A 21417-nucleotide genomic window follows, 5' to 3' on the forward strand; every position below is an offset into this window, starting at 1 on the left:
ATTAAGTGGTTCGCCAAGACCCAATTTTCAAGTGGTCGGGGGGTAGGAAGTTTGAGAATCACTGCTGTGTAACATCATAGTCATTTGTTTCAGAATAGCTTTTCAAAAGTTAATGCCTAGGAGGCTAGTCAGAGGTTGCTTCTCCCTCTCTTTTCTCTCCTGCTGTTGAATTTGGACCTAAAGTTCTTCAGACTAAGGACTCGTTGTTGTTGTTTCTGTAAAGCATCTTGTCTGTCCATTTTACTTTATTCAATAATAATGCTGGTTCATATTTTCCAGAGAGTTAGTGGGAGCATCCGGCCGTGGAAGCAGATGCATGTAGTCCTGAAAGGTTGCTCTTTATACTTGTACAAGGACAAAAAAGATCAAACTCTGTCCTCTGAGGAGGTGCAGCCCATCAGCATCAATGCTTGTTTGATAGACATTTCGTACAGCGATACAAAAAGGAAGCATGTATTTCGACTCACGACGTCAGATTGCGAATACCTGTTTCAGGCTGAAGACAGAGATGACATGTTAGCATGGATTAAGGCTATACAAGAAAATGGCAACTTAAATGATGAGGTGGTGTGCTTGTTAAGTCTTTATTTCTCCCCTCTGTTGTCTGTTATATACTTTGTCAAAGGGTACAGAACTAGTCCCAATGAATATGGTGACATTCTACTGAACTGAAAGAAGCTGGTGTTTACTGAAGTATAATTAAAGTTTGACAGCATGCATAGGTTTCTTCATCTTAATGCTATGCACTTTCCCTTTCAATGATGGGCAGTAGCCCAACTGTTTTGCATGTAGCTGAATTGAATATATTATTATTTATTACTTTTTAGATTTATATACCGCCTTTCATCTGGAGATCCCAGGGTGGTTCACAATTACAACTGCATTATGAAAAGCAGCTGAACTAGTTTTATTAGTGGTTAGTAGGTAGACTAACAATGATTATTATTTTAATAATCATTGTTAGTCTGCTAGTATTTTAACCCCCTATGGAGAACAGTCCTATTATTTAAATAATTATGTGTTAACACACTGTAAACTCAGTATAAAAATACCAAGGGGGAAAAATTGAATCAGTCAGTAAGAGAAATAGGGGTACGGGGATGGAGATCTGTGTCCATTTGGATGTTTGTTGGGCTACATCATTGGCATTGCTGTCTGTTGACAATGCTGTCTGGGGCTGATGGAGTCCATTGATATATGGAGCTCCACATGTTCCTTGTCCTTAACTTACAGATAAGTGTCAGAGTCTTAATTAGAATATTTTGAAAGAGAAAGTAGAGAAAACTATTGAACTTTCTTTTTTAACTACTACTGAAAATTTGCACATTATTCAAGTAAGATAGCTGTCTTAAGGGAGAAGTTCTGTGCACATTTACCAGGAAGTAAACACAATGAGACTTACTTTTGAGTAAAATTGCATAGAGTTGTGCTGTGTGGTTCCTAACTCGGCCAAGAAGCTCTGGACCAGTCAACACCTCTCAGCCTACCTTGCCTCACAAAGTTGTTGTAAGGATAATATGGAGAGTGTATGATGTATTCCTCCACCTTGAAATCCTTTGAGGAAAGGTGGGATATAAATAAATAAGCTCTAGTAAACTGTTTTGTTTGACCTCTTTAACAACAACATAATTTGCCAAGGGAAGTGGTTAAAATTATTTAACTTCTTTAGATTGGTTAAAAAGTAGGCTCAGTTACTTTTACTGAAGCTTAGCTAACTGTTAATTAACACTGCTTTTTCGGTTGTACCTAAACTGCTTTTACAGTGCAAGTCTATGAATATCTACTCAGAAGTAAGTCCCACTGAATTCAGTGATACTTACTCCAAGATATGTATATATAGATTGCAGTTTTTTATGAATTTTTGCTAATTAGTGTTTTTCCTTCCTGTTCTTATTAATCATTTTCGGTGTATGTAACTTCTAATGGTGAATGATTAAATCATAGATGGTCTGAATTTCCATTTAATGATGTAATGTTCCATATGAAGTACCCTGTTGCTATGAAACCCAAATTTAATTGGCTATCACCCACACCTTCTGCACAGCTGAAAATCCCATCCAATACTGAGGTTTAAATATTTTAAAATTGTAGCAGAGATCAGGGTGCAGAGTCCTAACATAACTCCTTTCGGACTAGCAATCTTAGTACATTTACCTGGAAGTAATTCCCATTAAACTTAACCAGGCTTTACTTCTGAGTAGACTTGTATAGGATTGCACTGTTGTGCATCCATTACTCATGGACATTGAGGCTACTTCTGACACTATCAGTTGTTAATAGCAGCCAGGAAGAGTGTCTTGTAAAAGTGGACTGCATTGAATGTGAATCTGCAGATAACGTGTTTGATGTGGAATAGATTTATAAGAATAGTGCACTTAAGATACACACACACACACACACACACACACACACACACACACACACACGGGCAGATGTGAATATGAATAGTTGGTGATCTTTTACACAGGTATTAGTCATAGTTTTCGAGCTACTCTGTTTCTTGGAATACTATGATTGTTCCCGGAGAGGATTTGTCATAAGAACATGACGAGAAGGTGTTGCTGTTTTCCACAGCTGTTGCAATGCCTGTGTAGATTGGTAGGCAGATAAGTGTGCAGTTAGTTGTGATTTTTAAGAACCATTAGTCACATAAAGTTAATTGAAGATAAATGCAATTCAGGATAAGGGTATACTGTTTACAGATTTTTGTCCTCAGTGCTTTGGCTTGTAAAATTACTTCTACTTTCTTTCAGATGTTTTCAGCTATGTCTGCAATTCAGTGTGTAATAGCAGTCCATGCTCAAGGCAGGGGTAGCCAACCTGGTGCCCTCCATGTTGTGGACTGCAACTCCCATTCGCAACACTAGCTGAGGTGATAGGTGTTATAGTTCACAGCATCTGGGGGGCACCCTGGTTTAAGACGCACAGCATCTTATACACTGAATTCTGCCCTTCCTGTGTCTTCCCTGCCCGCTGTTCTTTTTCCTTTTTTAATGTGTTACATACATCGACTATATATGCATGACCAAATCCTGGCTTAATGAACGAAACAAGCCAGAATTCAGAAGTCAGGTTTAAACCATGGTTATCTATCATAGTTTCTTTGGAAGCCAATAACTGTAGTTTCTGGGTTTGGATGTAGCAATGGTCAGCTAAGGTTCCTGGTGTGCTTCCTTGCTTGCAGGAAGGGGGTGGGGGGGGTACATGAAGCTTGCACATATCTGAGCTTATAGTTATACTACTTTGTCTTTCTTATGGTTTACTGTCTCCTGAATGTGGCTAGATAATCTCAGTTGTTTAAAGCATGGTCTGAGCAATATTTCTCAATTCATTTTACAGAATGCAGGGGTCACAAGCAGGGACCTAATTAGGGGGAGAATTAAAGAATACAACACAATGATGAGGTAAGCAGCCATGTTGCAGTCTAATAGCTCATTTGATCTGAAATATTGGCCCTCTGCTTATGAATAATATAATTTTATTTTTTCAGTGCTTCGAGCGGCAAAACTGAGCCATCTCCCAAAACACCTCGTCAGACCCTGAGTATAAGGCAGACACTTCTTGGTTCTAAAACTGAGCAAAGAACTCAGAGTCCTCATTCTCCCAAGGAAGAATCGGAAAGGAAATGCCTTGCTAAAGGTTTGTTGTTGTTTAGTCGTGTCTGACTCTTTGTGACCCCATGGATCAGAGCACGCCAGGCACTCCTGTCTTCCACTGCCTCCCGCCGTTTGGTCAAACTCATGCTGGTAGCTTCGAGAACACTGTCCAACCATCTCGTCCTCTGTCGTCCCCTTGTGCCCTCCATCTTTCCCAACATCAGGGTCTTTTCCAAGGAGTCTTCTCTTCTCATGAGGTGGCCAAAGTATTGGAGCCTCAGCTTCACAATTTGTCCTTCCAGTGAGCAGCAATTCTGAAATTGTGCTAAAGGTTAATGTATATCAATATCATTACTAGTTTCAGCTCTTCCAGATTAACACCAGAAGAAAGAGGATGGTAACACATAGGAAATGACTTTTAGTCATTGGGCGCTTGTAGGAGTTTCATGGACTCTTAAAACACGAGTATCCAAGGCACTCCTTCCATATAGCCAATAATAAGGAAGCCCCTCCTGTGCTGCAAACTTTTCTTGCTCACCAGTAATAGGGAAACTTCAGACCTGAAGTGCTGTATCTTGGTTAGGTGAACAACCTGATGCGCTGGATAGCACAGTACAAAAAAACAATGCATGTTTAATTTCAGGAATCTTTTAGTTTCACAAACGGTTTAGAATTGTTGGTTTCAGTCTTCTTAAAAATATACTTTATTGTGTATCCCTTCACCCTCAATAGTGTTGTTATATTTTATTTTTCTCAGTCACTTTCTTTGTTGGGGGATTTGGGTTTTGCTATAGAATAATGAAGAAGCTTTAGCACTCTTGTTGTTGAAAAAAAATAGCTTTGTTATTCACTGCAGTCAAGTATTGTTGCAGACCTTGTTAATAGAAGACTTTGCTGCCATTATGATTTTTAAAATTAATCGCTCCCTTTCCTCATTTACATAAAATGTAATATGTCAGTTCTCAAGTGCTGTGTATGTATGTGAGTTCTGGCAGTGAAAGTATTGAATAAATTTTACAATAATAAGATCAATTACCCTTAATTACTATTGAAGGTTTTCTGCATTCCCTCAAATCAGCAGGTAAAGTTTTAAAAATTGATGAGCATATGTAACCAGCATGGATCAAAGCTGTTTTTCTACATGTGCATTCAACTTTAGATAGTTACCATTGAAATATATTCAACAAAACTAGACCATTCCAAAGTGTAGGTGTGCTTTTTACACAAGGACCATGACATCACAGAAGATGGTCAGAAGTATTCATTTGCTTTAGTCCAAGGTCATTTCCCCCCTAATCTTTTTCACAAAGATTTTCTCAAGTAATTGTATTTGATGGTATAATGTATTTAACTGGTTGGTGAAGTAATGGAAGCTGTTTCTGAATATTCTTTGGGGAGGGCTACTTCCAAATGAATTTCTTGATGTGTTGGAAACTTGCTTCTTGTTATTAATTGGGAAGTGTTGGGAGGTGGTTTGGAAGCCAGAAGTGGGTTGTCAGTAAGAAAATACAGGTAACACATAACGATAATGTTTGTGGTGGTTGCTGGATCTGTGTAGCTTTCCTGTGTATATGGTCTTGCTGCTTATTCTGATAGTTCTACCAAGAAAGAACTTATTTGGAGTCACCTTCAATTAGATCATGGAATAATTTTTTTTAAAAAAATCTGTTTTCTGTGTTGCTTTTGTCCCTTTACGAAAAAGGTGAGACGAGCCCACCGAAAGGTACATGGCGAAACATTCCCAGTATCATGAGAAAAACCTTTGAGAAGAAGCCATCTGCTGCTGGGACTTTTGGGGTCAGGCTAGATGACTGCCCCCCTGCTCAGAGCAACAAGGTCTGAGTTAAAAATCACGCATTTACATTTTGCTTTGAAAATGTGTCTTGTGTTCACAAAACATTATGGGGAAGAAGTAGTAAATCTCTCTCTCTCTCTCTCTCTCTCTCTCTCTCTCTCTCTCTGATTTTTCAGTATATTCCACTAATAGTTGATATATGCTGCAAACTTGTTGAAGAAAGAGGCCTTGAGTATACTGGTATTTATAGGGTTCCTGGGAATAATGCTGCTATCTCAAGCATGCAAGAGGAGCTCAACAAAGGGATGACTGACATTGACGTTCAAGATGATGTGAGTGATGCCATGTGTATTTCTGCCTCTATAAAGTTTTCACTTAACTATAGGCTAACAAGAATGCTCTTGTTTCTCAATTCTTAGAAATGGAGAGACTTGAATGTCATAAGTAGTTTACTGAAATCCTTCTTCAGAAAGCTTCCAGAACCCCTCTTCACTAATGGTGAGTTTTCTCTTCCAATCAAAATGGCCTTTTAAAAATAAAAGCCGTGTTGTAAATTCCTTATGGTAGATTAAACCAAATAACTGTTGTGATAATTTCTAAAGAGTGTCTAGTTTACTCCCAGTCCTTCTGCCTGTTACACTACTGAATATATAGTCTAGATGCTTGATGAACTATTTTCTTCCTTCCATTTCTGCTTATCCCAAGGCATAAATTCAGTCATTAAACTTTGCTCTCATTCATTTCAGTGTTCCTTAACCCCAACCACCTTCATTTACCAGCTTCTAGAAGGGATTTAAGACAGGGAATGGGATCAATAACTCAGCTTTGGATGCAAAAGGTCCCAGGGTCATTCCTGACACCTGCAGCAAAAAGGAGCAGGTAGAAGGCGATGGGAAAGTCTTTCCTCTGCCTGAGAATCCTGAAGAGCTGCTGCCAGTCAGAGTAGGCAGTGCTAAGTTAGATGTAACTGTGGTATAAGGTGGCTGTCTTTGGACCGACCTGCACAAATTGTGGCCCAACTCCACCAGTCATATGTTGTAGGGTGTCAGAGGTTTGGCTTTATAAGCAGGAGCTTTCGTGAGCCCCTGTGAGGTTCCATTCATGGTTGTTGAGTTGTATTTGGGTGGGCTGGTCACAAGACATGCAGGCCTACTTGTAGGCAGGTCACAAGTTGTTGCTCACAAATAACGTGCTCAGAACTCGTTGCTGTTTCTGCAGTTGTTGCCTTTTAGAAGCCCTGCTCCTGTGCCTTTTGAGAGCAGCTTGAGATAGAAATTGAGCCAAGGCGTCACCACCTGCAGTTTATGTGTGCCAGAATCCACAAAAAAGGTGGTTAAAGAAGCTGTTAAAGGTGGAGTTATATAGCTCTTGGAGGTTATGGTTTATATTAATATATAGTCTTTTGCAAAAAAAAAAGTGCATGTCTGAGAAAAATCTAAATTTGAGTTGCTAGTCACTTGACCCTGGTCAATGAATCACTTAAGTAAAATCTATACTTTGATTTCAGTTTGGGAAACTGTTGTATTTTTTTCAAAAAGAAAGAGGGGAGATTGAAATCAACAAATGCTGGAATAGGTTTGGACTTGGTTGTTTAAGAACAACCCCCCCAGACAAATCTTTCCTTATTTAAAAGTGAATAGTTACAATACAATTAACCAGTAGTATCTAGATGATCTGAAATTTATCCTAACATTGTCAGATGTAGTTTTATTCAGGCAGACTCTGTACATTCATTATGGTTTTGTCCAAATGGAATAGTTTCAGATAAAGTACAAATGAATGACAGGGTATAATTTTAAGCCTCATTTAATCACTGTTTGATAAAAATGAGGTGTGATTTTTTTACAATTAAACTTCACATCATGTTATTAGAACCTCTTATGGAGTAAATTTATAGCCTATATAATATGTTTTTGTTGAATTTCTAGTAGACAGGATACAGGGACTCAGGCAGGCTGAATCATCTGCTTGCTTTATGATGAATTTATAATGTGTATTCCACTCCTTTGCTCAAGTCATATTGCATTCCTTTTCTTTTCCTAATAAAAAATCTGTTAGATTGTATATGATGTCCTGCAATAAAATAATTTTTTTTCTCTTCAGACAAATATGCAGATTTCATAGATGCCAATAGAAAAGTAGATCCTGTGGAACGACTAAAAACACTAAAAAGGCTGGTATGCTGATTTTATATACCCACTTAGGCAAATTATTTGTGGTTATGTATGATTATTTTAAAGCTGTGTGATATAATCATGTGTTTCAGATCCGTGATTTACCTGAACACCATTATGAAACACTCAAATTTCTCTCTGCACATTTGAAAACGGTGGCAGAAAACTCTGAGAAGAACAAGGTAGCTGGATTATGTGTTCAGAGGGTTTATATTCAGGATTATTGTGTTTCAGGGGTTTTATTTTGTTTATCAAGTCATGACAGCACTCTGGTTTTCATGATATTCAACATAGTCCAGACCATTTGGGCCCTCACTATATTTGAACCTGTGTTCACTTTTTCCACTTGGCGAGTTTTCAGCCATGGTGTGAGCGTGGGAAAAACCTGTGAAAAGCAGGTGAAGAAGCATAAAGGGACTTTGAAAAACTCATGAGCTGCTGTAAAATAGTGGCCACCCCAACTCTTAGTGAGCTGCTTTCCAGTTGAGGTTTGGGGGAGAAGAAGGAAATTCCAAGCCTGAGATGAGGGGGATGGGGATGGGGAAGTGTTGTGTTGAACCAGAGATGTTTTGCTTTATTTCTCCAAAGATTTAGACCTTTTCCAGGAGAAATGTACCTTTTAGATTCAGTCGGGAGCAGCTGCAACTCACTGGTTAGCTTGCAGAACTGCATCTGCCTAGGAATGTTGTGTGTGCAGCATTGGCTTAGAGCCTCAGAACTTCTTAGGGGAGCAATGCTGAGCTCTGCATCTTTTGCTTGGGAGGCCGCTGAGAAGGGTAGGATTCATTTGCTAACATTTGCGGTTCTTTACGTCCTGAAGAATCATAGAATTGTGGAGTTTCAAGAGACCCCGAGGGTCATCTAGCTCAACCCCCTGCAGTACAGGAATCTCAACTCAAGGTGGCCACCCAACCTACCTCTGCTTACTCCCAGTACGATTAGAAAATGGTGTGCTAAAGGGAGCCATGTTTTGGACACTTGTCAACATTGGGGTTGGAGGGCAGGAGGTTGCCAAGGGTTGCTATGCTGTTCTTTAATCTGCAGAGTGAACAGTTAGAAATCACTAGTAAAATTTGCCCTTTTGTCAGAAAAAAACATAAACTGGGCCCTGCTGGATTAAACAAACTTTTTGCCTTTCCCAGCATCCTTTTCCCCACAGTGACTCACCAGACCAGATGCCTTTGGGAAGCCGACAGCACATGCATGCAGTAGCGCTCTCCTGCTCAGGTTTCCCAGGAGCTGTTATATAGAGGCACATTGCTTCTTATACTGGAGATAATACCATGCCTAGTAGCCATCGATAGCCCTATCCTCTATAAATTCATCTAAAGTCGGTCTTTGCTTTTATAGATGATGTGAAAGTATGGAACTGCATTCCCTTCTGCAAACGAGTAAATCACATTTGTTTTCTTATTGTCAGATGGAACCAAGAAACCTGGCGATAGTATTTGGTCCAACTCTTGTGAGATCATCTGAAGACAACATGACACACATGGTTACCCATATGCCAGATCAATACAAAATTGTAGAAACACTTATCCAAAAAGTAAGTGAGTTTATTTCGCTGTCCCAGGAAAAATTATGCAGGCAGAGCTGCTCGCTTTAGCTAGACTGGGTTTGATTCTGATTCTTCTTTTTTGATCTGCTCAATCCTCCTTTCCTTATATTTCGGCGTCGTCCACATTTTCATGATTTCACTTTTGTGGGATTTTTCACTTCTTTTATTTTAAATTGTAGCATGACTGGTTTTTCGCAGAAGATGATGCTGAAGAGCCCCTTGTAAGTACTGACCCTTAACTATTTGGATTCTGCCTCTCTTAATTTAGGCCCAACAGTAAAGTATCTCTACAACGAGCACATATTCTCCATATGTGTGAAACTTGCTCATCACAAGCAACTTTCTACCCCTCTACTACCGTGCAGTAATGAAAATAGCAGATAATGTGCCACTCACTGTGAAGTTGTCTCAAATAGAATAGTTCCCCCTCTCCATTTCCCTCTGTTTTGGGGCGTGCCCCCCCTAAAGTTTTACGGAAATGTTCGATTTATTGAGGAATTGGTTCTTAGGTGAATAATTGCAGTTTACTAAATACTGTTGAATCGTGATGAAACCTCTGACTTTGACACAATGATGAAGAGATCTTTGTTTATTAACTGCAGACAGCAGTTCAGGAGGAAAACACAGTAGAATCTCAGCCAGTGCCAAACATAGATCATTTACTTACCAACATTGGAAGGACGGGAGTATCTCCTGGAGACGTATCAGGTAACTCTTGCCTGGACAGTGTTAGTCTGTAGGCTAGAAAACTCTCTTCTAATGATTTGTTATAATCTTCTATTTCCTTTTATTTGCTAATAACTTGATTTCCCCCCCAATCTAAATGATTGAAAGTGTTTTGTTTAAAGGAGAACAATGGTTAGGCATGTTGCATGCATGTTCTATGTTCGGGATGCATTCTTGGACAACCGAATTGTAATTCTTAGACCATGAGAACTATGCATGCTCACGATTGTGTCATTAACCATGGTTTTTCGTGTAATTCTTACCACGAGGTGAACAGGATTCCTGCTAGTGTGTAAGTGGTTGATGGGATGGCAGAAAGCTTTAGCATCCACGTTCTGTTCAAATTGCACTGATTTGCAAAGTCAGGAAGGCTTAAAGTTCACTTTGTTTGAAAACTAACCACAATTTTTCCCTAAGTATTTTGTAATAGGGTATGTTTCATATTTTGCTAAATAAGTTGCTTCTATTTAATGACTGCCACCTTATTATTCTGCTAAGTACTACTACTGTTGCAAAGCTCTTACTCTCTTGGTGACGTTTTCCCACACTGCCACCATAACTGTTTCACTAACCAAGCATGTTGTTGATCACAAATGTTATCCCTTTGTTTCTAGTTTGTGTTTTAGTCCGTAGAAGACTTTTTTCAGCATTTTATTGAAACAGTCCCTCTATCCTGATGTTGAAACAGGAGAAGTGGGAGGAGTCTATCACACGGTGATGTCACTAGTGGACTCTGTGATGTCACTTATGGACAGCTGGAACTGTAGGAAGAAGGAGGACTGTTGCCCACATTGTAGCTGCCTTGTCTGCAGAAACCCCCGTTTCTTGTAAATGCACAAAGAATTAGTTGATCTGTACTGTAAATTTTTTTCTTTTAAAGAGTATTTGAACAGATCAGTGCTACTTTTTAAAAGTGTTTCTGCTGTTTCTTGTTATTTCTGAAGCAGACCCTGAGGAGAAATAGCATGGTATGGTCCACCAGTCTTTCTAGTCATTAGCCATGTGTCAGAAGGGGCATGGCATGGGGCTCAGCTCATTAATTCTGAGGTTGGGATGGGGACCCCCTGAGAGTTTGGAGAATGGCAAAGTCAAACATCGTTTGGTCACTGTGCTAGCCCCTCCTTATCCCCTTTATAGCTGTTTAACCTCTGTCCTCGTTTTCTGCCAGACAGTAAAATTATGGTGTCCATTTTTCCATTTCATAATAGCGCTTCTTTTTTGAGACGAGTACAAAACTGATAGCTGTGGAAATCTAGCGAGCGACAATTTGAAATTTCCTTAATGTGTAGCTCAGAGGAGCACCTGAAAATGAAACTGGGGCGCCTTCACATGTAAACCCCAGTGCAAACAGTTTGGCAGCATACAAACATGACTTGCCAAAAAGAACCTTTGAGAATTGTTTCAGAAGGTAGCCAAAGGCTCTTTAAAAAAATGAAAATAAAATTGTGCATGTCATTTACAGGAGCGTACAGAGTACAATCCTGAAAAGGTCTCTCAGCTGCGGTTTTGCAGGGCTGTGTATTAGGACATTGAATAAATATTAGTATTTCTGTTCTGCTTTATTTAGAAGAACTTGGCTCCTTTGCCATTTCTGTCATTTGAGCTGATTCTGCCTACAACTCACGGCATCCTTTCATGGCGGTGGCTTTCTGTGGTGCAGCTTGCATCTTTGTGAGCTCTTCTTATCCACTTTGTTCTGATTATTTATTTATTTTGTTACTTGTTTGCTCTCACATTTTGTTCTGTGCTTGTCTTCTTTCATACGTCCGGCATTGTCTATAGAGTGAGATCAAGCTCTGTGCAGTGATGACTAAAGTGCTCTATTTTGACTTTCTCTCTCTCAACAGATTCAGCTACTAGTGACTCTGCAAAATCTAAGGTAAATCATTGCACTTTTAAATTTCCTTCTAGCTAAATATTTATCTGCTGTGTTACTTGCATACAGATGTGGGGAAGTAGACAAATGCCACACTCCTGGTATTTTACTGCATTTCAGTGCAATCCTAACAATGTCTATTCAGACGTAAGTCTGATTAAATTCAGGGGGTCCTTTTCCCAGGTGAGTAGGGTGAAGATTTGCAGTTATAATCTTCTAAAGGTCAAATCCACAAAAAGGATTGAAAGTCTTTTATTGTAAATATAGATTATATTGCAAAAGGCACCGGCAGCACCACTGGTGCAAGAAGAATAGTATAATAAACGGAGCACTATACTGTACTGTAATTAAAGGGTGTTGAGTACATTCAGGAAAATATATGTAATATAGTTAATGATAAGGTCTCTGCCATGGGTGTCCATTTTCTGTTTTTTAAATTACAGTGGTACCTCGCAAGACGAATGCCTTGCAAGACGAAAAACGCACAAGACGAAAGAGTTTTCCATTTTTTGAGTCGTTCTGCAAGACGAATTTCCCTATGGGCTTGCTTTGCAAGACGAAACGTCTTGCGAGTTCTTGCGAGTTTGTTTCCTTTTTCTTAAAGCCGCTAAGCCGTTAATAGCCGCTAAGCCGCTAATAGCAACTAAGCCGCTAATAGCCGTGCTTTGCAAGACGAAAAAACCGCAAGACGAAGAGACTCGCGGAACGGATTAATTTCGTCTTGGGAGGCACCACTGTATTATTATTATTATTATTATTATTATTATTATTATTATTATATTGTTTTTCATGTGTTTTTAGCATATTTTGTACATCACCCTGAACTATATATGGAAGGATAATAATAAATAACAGTAATAATAAAATATTTGGAAATTGCAGTCATGAATTAGCATTAGAAGATAGTGTTACTGTTTGGATATTGCATACATAATATCCTGACTTTCAAATTACATTTTAATGATCATCTTTATCTATTCTGACAACTTTTGGGGAGGGAAATATCTTCAACTGAGCAGATCCTAGTAGAACTCAGTAGGAAAAGGCTCTTCAGCCCACACTACCTTCCTTCTGATATTCTTCCTTATGTTTGCTCTGGGTAGTTTATTCCTAAGACAAAGGGAGCCATTTCAGACCAGATGACTGTAGATCTGTGCTTATTAAGTAATTGGTGAATTTATTAAAGAAGTCATCTGGCCCATTCCCGTTCAGTGACAATGGTAGAGCTTTCTCACCTTGCCCATTTAAAGTAAGAGTCCAAAAATGCTTCTTTAGGTGACACACATTTTAAATGTAAGCTTTTATTGTGTCAAACAAAACATGGGTTTTTGTTTCCTAACCTCTGACGGTATTTCGTTTTGTTTACTTGTCTGTCCCATACAGGGTTCTTGGGGATCTGGAAAGGATCAGTATAGCAGAGAACTGCTTAAGTCCTCCATCTTTGCAGCAGCCAGTCGCAAGCGGAAAAAAACAAAAGAGAAACCCCAACCCAGCAGCTCCGAAGATGAGTTAGATAATGTGTTTTTCAAGAGGGAGCAAGGGGAGCACTTTTGCGGCAGCTCGGCAAAAGATAACCCACCTAAAGAGGAACCGGAGAAGGAAATGGCAGGGAGAAATGTGAGAACGGTAGCTCCAAGGGAAAAAGAGAGCAGTCTTAAGAAGCCTTCTGTGGCAGCCAAGGGGGAGACTGCGTTGCCAAGGAAAGAGTGTGAGCCCCCGGAAGAGCCTACAACACCTTACCACCAAAAATACATGAGATCGCCAAATCTCAGCTTCCGGCTAAGTACCCAGAGAGATTGTGTGAAACCACCTGTTTGTCAAGCCTCTTCTCAACTGGAAGAAACCGTCTCTGACTCAGGCACGATGCTTAGCACTTCTTCACAGGCTTCTCTGCACAGATTCTCCTGCAAAAAGTTGGCCAACCCTGGTGAGTTTTTAGCAGCTGATGTCAGCTCCATCACTTCTGATTACTCCACAACTTCATCTACCACGTATCTAGCTGGTTTGGATTCCACCATGCTAAGCCCTGAGGTGCAGTCTGTTGCGGAGAGTAAAGGAGAGGAGGCTGACGATGAGAGAAGTGAGCTGATCAGCGAAGGTCGCCCTGTGGAATCGGACAGCGAGAGCGACTTCCCCGTTTTTGCCACGAGCTCTGCAGTGGAAAGGCTGTTCAGGGGGAAGGGGCAAGACGTGGCAAAGGGAAGCCGGAGGAACTCTGAAGACAGCGAAGTCAGTTGCACAGAGGGAAGTTCAACGCCCAAGCTGGACAACCGCAGACTGTTTAGCTCACACAAACTTATTGAATGTGATACGCTATCCCGGAAGAAATCAGCCCGGCACAAGACGGACAGTGAAGGCTCCGGAGATGCCAAGTGTGAGAAGGAGTCTCCAGCGGTGACCAAAATGTTTGACATCATGAAGAAAGGAAAGTCAACCAGCAGCTTAGCTGCGTCGGCTAGAAGTGAGCCTGAAAAGCAGGAGCCCACATGGAGACTCAAGATTACAGACAGGTTAAAACTGCGGCTCAAGTCGTCCGCAGATGATATGTTTGGAGTAGGCAGTCAGAAATCGAACTCTGCAGAGACCGCCAAGAGAAAGAACATCAGGCGAAGGCACACTTTGGGAGGCCAGAGAGATTTTGCTGAAATAAGTGTTCTGAATTCTTGGAAAGTCCAAGAGAAAAATCCCAACCGGGAGAAAGACGCTTCAGCCGTGAACCGGCTGAAGCCCAAATGCCCAGCACAGGATCTCTCCATTTCAGACTGGCTTGCACGAGAGCGTCTACGCACTAGCACAACCGACCTTAGCGTGGGGGAAAGCGGAGAGCCCAAGCGGGAGAACACTAGCAGAGTAGCAGATTCGTCAAAGACAGACCTCTCTTCGTCTGCAGAGATGTGGGCAGAGGAAGGTGGCTTTTCTTCTAGTAGTAGTTTGACTCTGGTTCCTCGAACACCAGTGTCAGGATCGCTGCAGCCACTAGACCATGTTAATGGAGAAAGCTACCAGAATATGAACAAAAGCAACTTCAGCCCAGCAGTTGATGCCCATCCTCATAAATTATCTGGGACCCAGGTGGTTAGATCTCGATTCTACCAGTATCTTTGAAATGGAGAGAGAAATTCAGATGTCCACTACAGCAATTCAATTAGCAGCTTCTTTTTTAACACTTTCCCAGTTTTTCTGTATGTGTTTATTTCCCCCTGTATGATGTTACTTTTGCAGCTCTCAAAGGAGGTTTGTTTCATCTATATGCGCTGTGGAAAAGGTCTTTATGGTGCATTAATACAGCCACAATATTGGGTGGGAGGGTAGAGCCTAAAATATATATATATATAAATAAATATATATAAATATATAAAAATAAATTTATTTTAAATAAAAGTATATTTGATTGCTGCATACACATGTGGAACAAAGCATCTAATGCAACATGTTATGTAATGTGTACATGTTTTTTATGACTGACAACTGGCATTAGTATGCAGGAAAAAATGTTCTTTTGGCTTTAGTCACTAACAAGTGCCTCATCAAAAAAAAAAGTTCATTTGGTTTGTTAGGGTGCCATAATAATTGTTAAATTAGAGGATGTTAATATAAACAACAAATGAATACATTTTACTGGTAAGACGTTTCATGACATTTTACAAATTTTAACACAGGTGGGTACAGAGCTTCCATTCCTTAGGCATTCCAGTTGGATTTCTGAGTTTTATATTCCAGTTTTAATACAGTTTTTGAGTTTTATGTGACTTGAATTTTTAATCTTTCTGTAAAAAATAACTTAAATGTATATACTCCATCTGTATCTTTTCCTCAGATACCAGATTTGATATAAATGTTGTAACATAGGCGTGTAGATAGTGGATCCTGGATGGAACTGGTTTCTTTTATTGAGAATATAATTCTGCATGAAGACTTTAATGAATCCAAATCTGTATCATGCCTGTGTGCATACCCGCTTAAAACACTGGAAATAAAATTGTTTTGATGGTTCTTTGCATAGACTGACTTTCCTTAAAGGGGGAAGAATGAAAAATGTCAAGTTCATATAATCTAAGTTCACTGACTATACCCACCCAGTAATGAGAAAATGAAAAGTGGTTGCCAAAAAGGTCCATGATGTAGGAAATGGTTATTAAAATGACAAGTGAAGGCTTGATCAAGGCTTGTTTGTGAATTTTATTTAGGGATGGGGCTGATGGTTTATCGTGGATTAATTCTTTTGCAGCCCACTCTTATTGTCATATTGTTCTTGCAAACAGAAGCCTCAGTACTGAGAATCGCTTTGGATATATCAAAGGCCTTGTGCAGGTTTAATGGGCGTCTGTTTTGTTTGGATTGTAAGGACTTCCAAGCTCTTCCACAAGTTACTTTGGGGATTTTGGATGAGGTATGCCCTACTGTGAGGGTGGATGGTGTTTGGAGGAGATAATTTGACATTATCTCCTCCAAACACCACCCAAGTACCATTGGGCAGGTGAATCAGGGCAGATTCCCATGTTGAAATGGTAAACATGTTTGCAAGATAGAGGACGGTGTTTCTTGCAGTCTTAAGTCTGGAGTCTCGAGTCTTAAAGGCCTTACAGTAGATTCTCTTTTGTAGCTCTGAGCTGAGGTATTATTCTCAAACTTTGAGGCATCTCAGACCCCACTCCCCAAGTCTCAAATCAGGTAACAGGAGTATGGCATGACGGACATTTATTCTGGATTAACACAGCACAAAGTCTATAAGAGGTGAAAGCAAACTCCTTGGTCACCTTACTGTTCAAACCTCCATGGAAATTCCAGTTCCATTTGTAGGAAGCCATTGCAAGGACATTTTTCTTCCCTCCACCCCACCTCCTCTTCCCAGTTACTAGGGGTAGGAGGATTTACAGTACTGCAAGAAAATAAGGACTGGTTCATGTATGCATTCAGTTTTCACCGTGAGGTTGCTGTGGTGTAAAAAATGCCAACTTGCATGAGCAGCAACTTGACATAAATCCGTTGCTACATGCTATAAGGCTGTATTTTCAAGCATCCATCATAAACGCTGTGCTATTAGTTTTCAGGGACAGGATCCCGATTCATTCAAGAGCTGTGGAGTGGATGAGGTGGTTATTTATGTATGTGTGTGTAGAAATTTATACCTTCAGAGCAGCTGGTTGACCGAAGATGGAGACACACATGGACAAGTGCCACAAGTGTTTTTGGTAGCTGCAGACCAACACCATTGTGTTGCATATTGGGGCCAATTCACACAATGGTAGCAGGGTGCTTCGTTTCTATGTAAGCTGATGGAACTTGTGGAAAAGAGCGAATAGAAGTAGTTTCAGTAGCCTGCAGTTCAACACATTTTAGAGCTGTTTGCAATGAGTCATAATGTGCGCCCATACAGCTTTGATCTACGGGCTGTGCTCTCCTGACTGTACCATGACCTATTGAAATGTGCTAGGCCAGGGTTTAAAAGAGAGTTTGTTCCCATTTTGTGGATTGAGTTCCCTATGGAGATCAGTCAGGTACTGATGATGAGGTGCTTTCATAGACAGTTAAAAGACCTTTCTGCTTACCTTGGTGTTTCCTGACTGTATGCAGTTCTCTTTTGGTTCTTGAAGCTGTAGTTGTTGAAATTATGACTCTCTTGATATTTGGAATGCTGGTTTTAATGATTTTATGTATATTGTGAATTGCATTGCGATTCATAAATGTATAAGTGAAAAGCAGTATATAAATAAGCTTCTTTGCACAAACTTGCTTGTATTCAGTCCAGATTGGAGTGAGGGTGGGATGTGGAGAGAAGCAGTCCACTGTACCCTAAGAGTTATGTTAATGAACCCTCATTTTAATTTAGTTATGAAGTGATACAGCTTCAGACTTTTATCTCTGATGCTTTATGCACCGTGTATGTTCGTAATTATGATTCTATATGTGCACACCCTCCTTGTTAGACTTTCTCTTTGGTGTTTTATAATCAGCTGCCTTTCACTGTCACTTCTGGGGCCAGCCCTAACTTTAGGCAGAAGATTTTGAGTGTCACGAGATGTCCAGTGTCATCTCATACTCAATATATCCCAGTCCCACTTTATCATACAGTTGAGCAGATAGTAAGGCTTCTTTTTGTCTTTGATTCTTCTGTCCCTTTGTTAACTGTGTGCCATCCTTTGTCAAGTTCTCTTGCTTCCACCATTTCAACGTTGCAAAAATACAGCCTTTATTCTCTGCCCCTTTGGTGAAAACCCTGGTTTGAGTCTGTTGCCTCTTGCAGCCTTTTCCACTTGGAACGGCCCATGTCTCTCTTATCCAAACTACTGCTTCCAAAATGAATTGCCCCCCATTTCCTTTGATCACAAGACTGGCTTCCTGTCTGCTCCTAGAGCCAATTCAAGCACTTAGTTCTTCCGTTTGATGTCTTCCATGGTAGCTTCCCTGTCCCTGCCTTCTTCTCCATTTGCCATAGAGGACTATGGTCCACTACAGGCACAAGCATCCCTGCCTGTAAAGCCTTCACTCTTACCACTCAGTCACCTTCCTCCACTATCTGAAACTATATTGCTTCCTCTACCCTTTGGGTCTTTACTGCATGATGCTAGTTGTCTCCAGTGTTAGAGGCCTCACTGGCTTCTGATAGATGTCAGGCATTTTGTGTCGCTGGTCTCATGCTGTAGAAGACACTCTTGAGGATTCGGCAGGCAGCATTACCTTCAGGCTTCTCTTGAAGAGCATTTTATGCCAATAGGCCTATGCAGTTGTCTAAGGTGTTCTTGATTGCTGAGCCATTTCAATGATTATTTTGTGGGGTTTTAAATCATGTCATGTTTTGCTGTGTACATGTTGTTTTGTGCCACCCGGATACTTTATGATATGGCAGCATATATATTTTATTTCAAACCACTCGACATCTGTCTCCATGTAAGCCTTTGGAACACCCCCTGCCCCAGATCTCATGCCTTACTGTAACTGAGTATATGCGACGGAAACACACTGTTTGCCTCTTCGTGCCTCTCATGTGCCAAATTTCAGATTGTCAGGTCCTTAAGGGATGAGCCCTCTTAGATTGTAAAGTGTCACACATGCTGATGGCAATTGTGTTAGTAATAATATACCCCGAAATCTGAAAATTAAGGTGCTTATCAGAAGTTTGTCTTGGTATTTGCCATGGCGTTTGGATTTATGTCTACTTTACCCAGACCGCAGCATTTCCAGGTTCACCAAGATTGGTTTGGTCAAAAGATGGATACCAGCAGTCAGTGCTTTTTTAAAAAAGAGGCACTGGCATTCTTAAAAAACAAGTGTTAGCCAGAATGTCACCACCATTGCTTTGGGGGGGAAAGCTCTGCCCCTCTCTTAAATCAGAGTTCTCCGAGTTATCCCTGCTCTAGGCCTTCAGCAAATGCGTAAAATGTACATGTTCAAGGGAGAATTTTGCCCAAGGGCTGCTTGATTTGTGGGTTGATTGTGCTGGCTCTGCTGGCAGAAACATAATTTTGTTTTGTAGCTTTGTGTGTGGACTTTTAAAATGATGTTGAGAGCTGCCTCAAACATTTGAAGAGGGTGGATATAAATAAAGTTAGTAACACTCTGGAGCAATGAGTGGTTGTAATGCTGAACAACTGGTAATGGTGGAAGTTTCCTAAACCTCTTCCCCCAAATGGTAGAGGTGAGCCTACCACTCACCTTTCCACTTTTCTGGTAGCCTTTGTCTACAAGGAGTAATATCAGCTAGCTGGAGATGGGGCTCTCAGAACCTTAAAAAAATTAAGGAACTTTCACATGCTGCATCAGCACCTAAGAATCCATCTTCCAAGTAAGCAGAAACTTTTTCCTGTAAACTGAAATTGTTTTTCAATCTTACTTTATTCCTATATAGATAATAGATATGGATATTTATTTATTTATTTATTTATTTATTTATTTATGCAGGGGCAAATGTAGCCCATCCACTGGGTGGACTGATATGCAAGAACTTTATGTTTGTGACTTGCTCTTAACAGAGTGTTGTTTTACTTGCTTCCAGAGGTATGCAGTTGCTAGATGTGTGTGATGGAAGTATCAACTATATAATTTGGAAAAGTTGTTTTTTCACTATATATTTGGACACTTCTTAAAATATTGTAACCAGATTTTGCGTGATGGTTCCTGAGATCAAGGAGCAGGTTTTCTATTATGTCTTGAAGTCAGGTGGCTGCCATTTTGGATTCAGATGGGAGACCGTTCCTTTGAAAACTGCACTAATTTAAAAACTACTGGCTCCTTAAAATTCCTGAACAAGGTCACGTAAGAGGCTTCTGTTCACTTACATTTTTGCAGATTGCAGTATTGGGCCAGCATGATAATCTGCTGCACGTTATTATAAAACAAGCAAGACAAGCAGGATGTTGTCCCTATGTTAGTGGCAGCCACCACTGTGGTAGCTGCCACTAACTGTGGTGCTTGCATAACACAAAAAAATTGAGACAGGAAGCTGCATTGGTCCTCAGCTTCCCATCATGATTTCCTGCAGCAAAATGGCCACTTGTAGACAAGCTGCCCTGCTGGATCAAGCCATTGGCCCATCTAGTCCAGCACCCTATTCCACCCTCCAACCAGAGGCCTATGGGAAACCCACAGGTAAGACCTGAGTGCAACAACACTCCCCACATGTGATTCCCAGCAGCAGGCATTCAAGGGCATCCTGCCACAGGCAGTGTATAGCCTAGTAGCCATTTACGCACTGTCCTCTGTGTACGGCTGGTGCTGGCCCTACTATTAGGCGGGTTGAGACAGCTGCCACTGACAAAATGTAACCTGCACATGTAAAACTAGTGCAGTTTGGTCAATGCATGAAGTTGCTCACCTTTGTATGTATTTATAGCAAACAGCAGACACAACCCACCATGACTTTAAAGTGCTTATGCCCTTTTCTTTCAGTGGGACAGACTGAAGAATATGCATACTTCTCCCACTGAAATCAATGGGACTAAAATGTGCAATGGCTCCACCCAAGTGCATTGGGGGGCTAGTATGAAAACTATGAAATAACTGATTAGTGACAAAATCATACCACAACATAAGCATGCAGCCCTTTATTTTTGCAAAGGTTTTTTCCCCCCGCTTCTGTATTATAGAGTTGTACAAATAAGATATTTACAATAAGAACCACTCGCCTTGCCACACAGGTTGCTTTTTGAAACCCATCCCTGCCCACCCCACCCCCCTTGGCAACTCCCAGTTGTCCCTCACTGACCTTTTCCCAAAGTGTACTTGAGAACCATGCATAAAATGGACCTTTGGTGTCGAAAACTACTCTTGTCTGTGCCCAGCCGCATACTGTACTTATATTTTATATTTATATATTTATATTTATATATTTATAATATGTACAGAGGTTTTTCCATTATACAGAACAGTACAGAAGTATACACTTTTAAAAAATAATCCACATGGTAGTACTACATGATTTTTACCCAGGTCTCAGTAAAATGGAAAAATGGAAGGAAGCAAAAGGGAATCAGCATTGCTGATTCCCAAAACAATTTTTTTCCTTGGCATCGCAAATTATTATTAAATATAATCTGAATGGCAGTGCAATAGGTAAAGTTGCCTCCTACCACGTCAGTCTCAGCCTTAATTCTTGTCGCTTGTGCAGAGGAAGGTGTTCAGCATAACTATCAAAATGTACGTTATAATAGTATCAAATGTTTTGGCAAAAAAGATTTCTGAAAGTAACCATGAAG

The 21417-nt window shown here is 40.4% G+C and overlaps 1 protein-coding gene across 9 annotated transcripts in view; it reads left to right on the forward strand.

Moving 5' to 3' along the window:
- The window catches only part of ARHGAP21 (Rho GTPase activating protein 21), a 113595-nt gene extending 97877 nt beyond the window's left edge, over positions 1 to 15718 (forward strand). For all 9 annotated transcript variants that reach the window (XM_083467350.1, XM_083467352.1, XM_083467353.1 and 6 more), the window contains 13 exons: positions 280 to 564; positions 3340 to 3404; positions 3491 to 3639; positions 5299 to 5432; positions 5568 to 5723; positions 5811 to 5889; positions 7495 to 7568; positions 7658 to 7747; positions 8986 to 9111; positions 9303 to 9344; positions 9726 to 9831; positions 11697 to 11728; positions 13109 to 15718. In XM_083467350.1, coding sequence (XP_083323476.1) covers positions 280 to 564; positions 3340 to 3404; positions 3491 to 3639; positions 5299 to 5432; positions 5568 to 5723; positions 5811 to 5889; positions 7495 to 7568; positions 7658 to 7747; positions 8986 to 9111; positions 9303 to 9344; positions 9726 to 9831; positions 11697 to 11728; positions 13109 to 14830 — 3060 coding nt within the window. In that variant the 3' untranslated portion in view covers positions 14831 to 15718. The remainder of the gene's footprint in view (positions 1 to 279; positions 565 to 3339; positions 3405 to 3490; positions 3640 to 5298; positions 5433 to 5567; positions 5724 to 5810; positions 5890 to 7494; positions 7569 to 7657; positions 7748 to 8985; positions 9112 to 9302; positions 9345 to 9725; positions 9832 to 11696; positions 11729 to 13108) is intronic.
- Positions 15719 to 21417: the final 5699 nt, after the last annotated feature.

Source organism: Podarcis liolepis (genome assembly GCF_965112155.1).
Source record: "Podarcis liolepis genome assembly, chromosome: 12".
Lineage (NCBI taxonomy): Eukaryota > Metazoa > Chordata > Lepidosauria > Squamata > Lacertidae > Podarcis > Podarcis liolepis.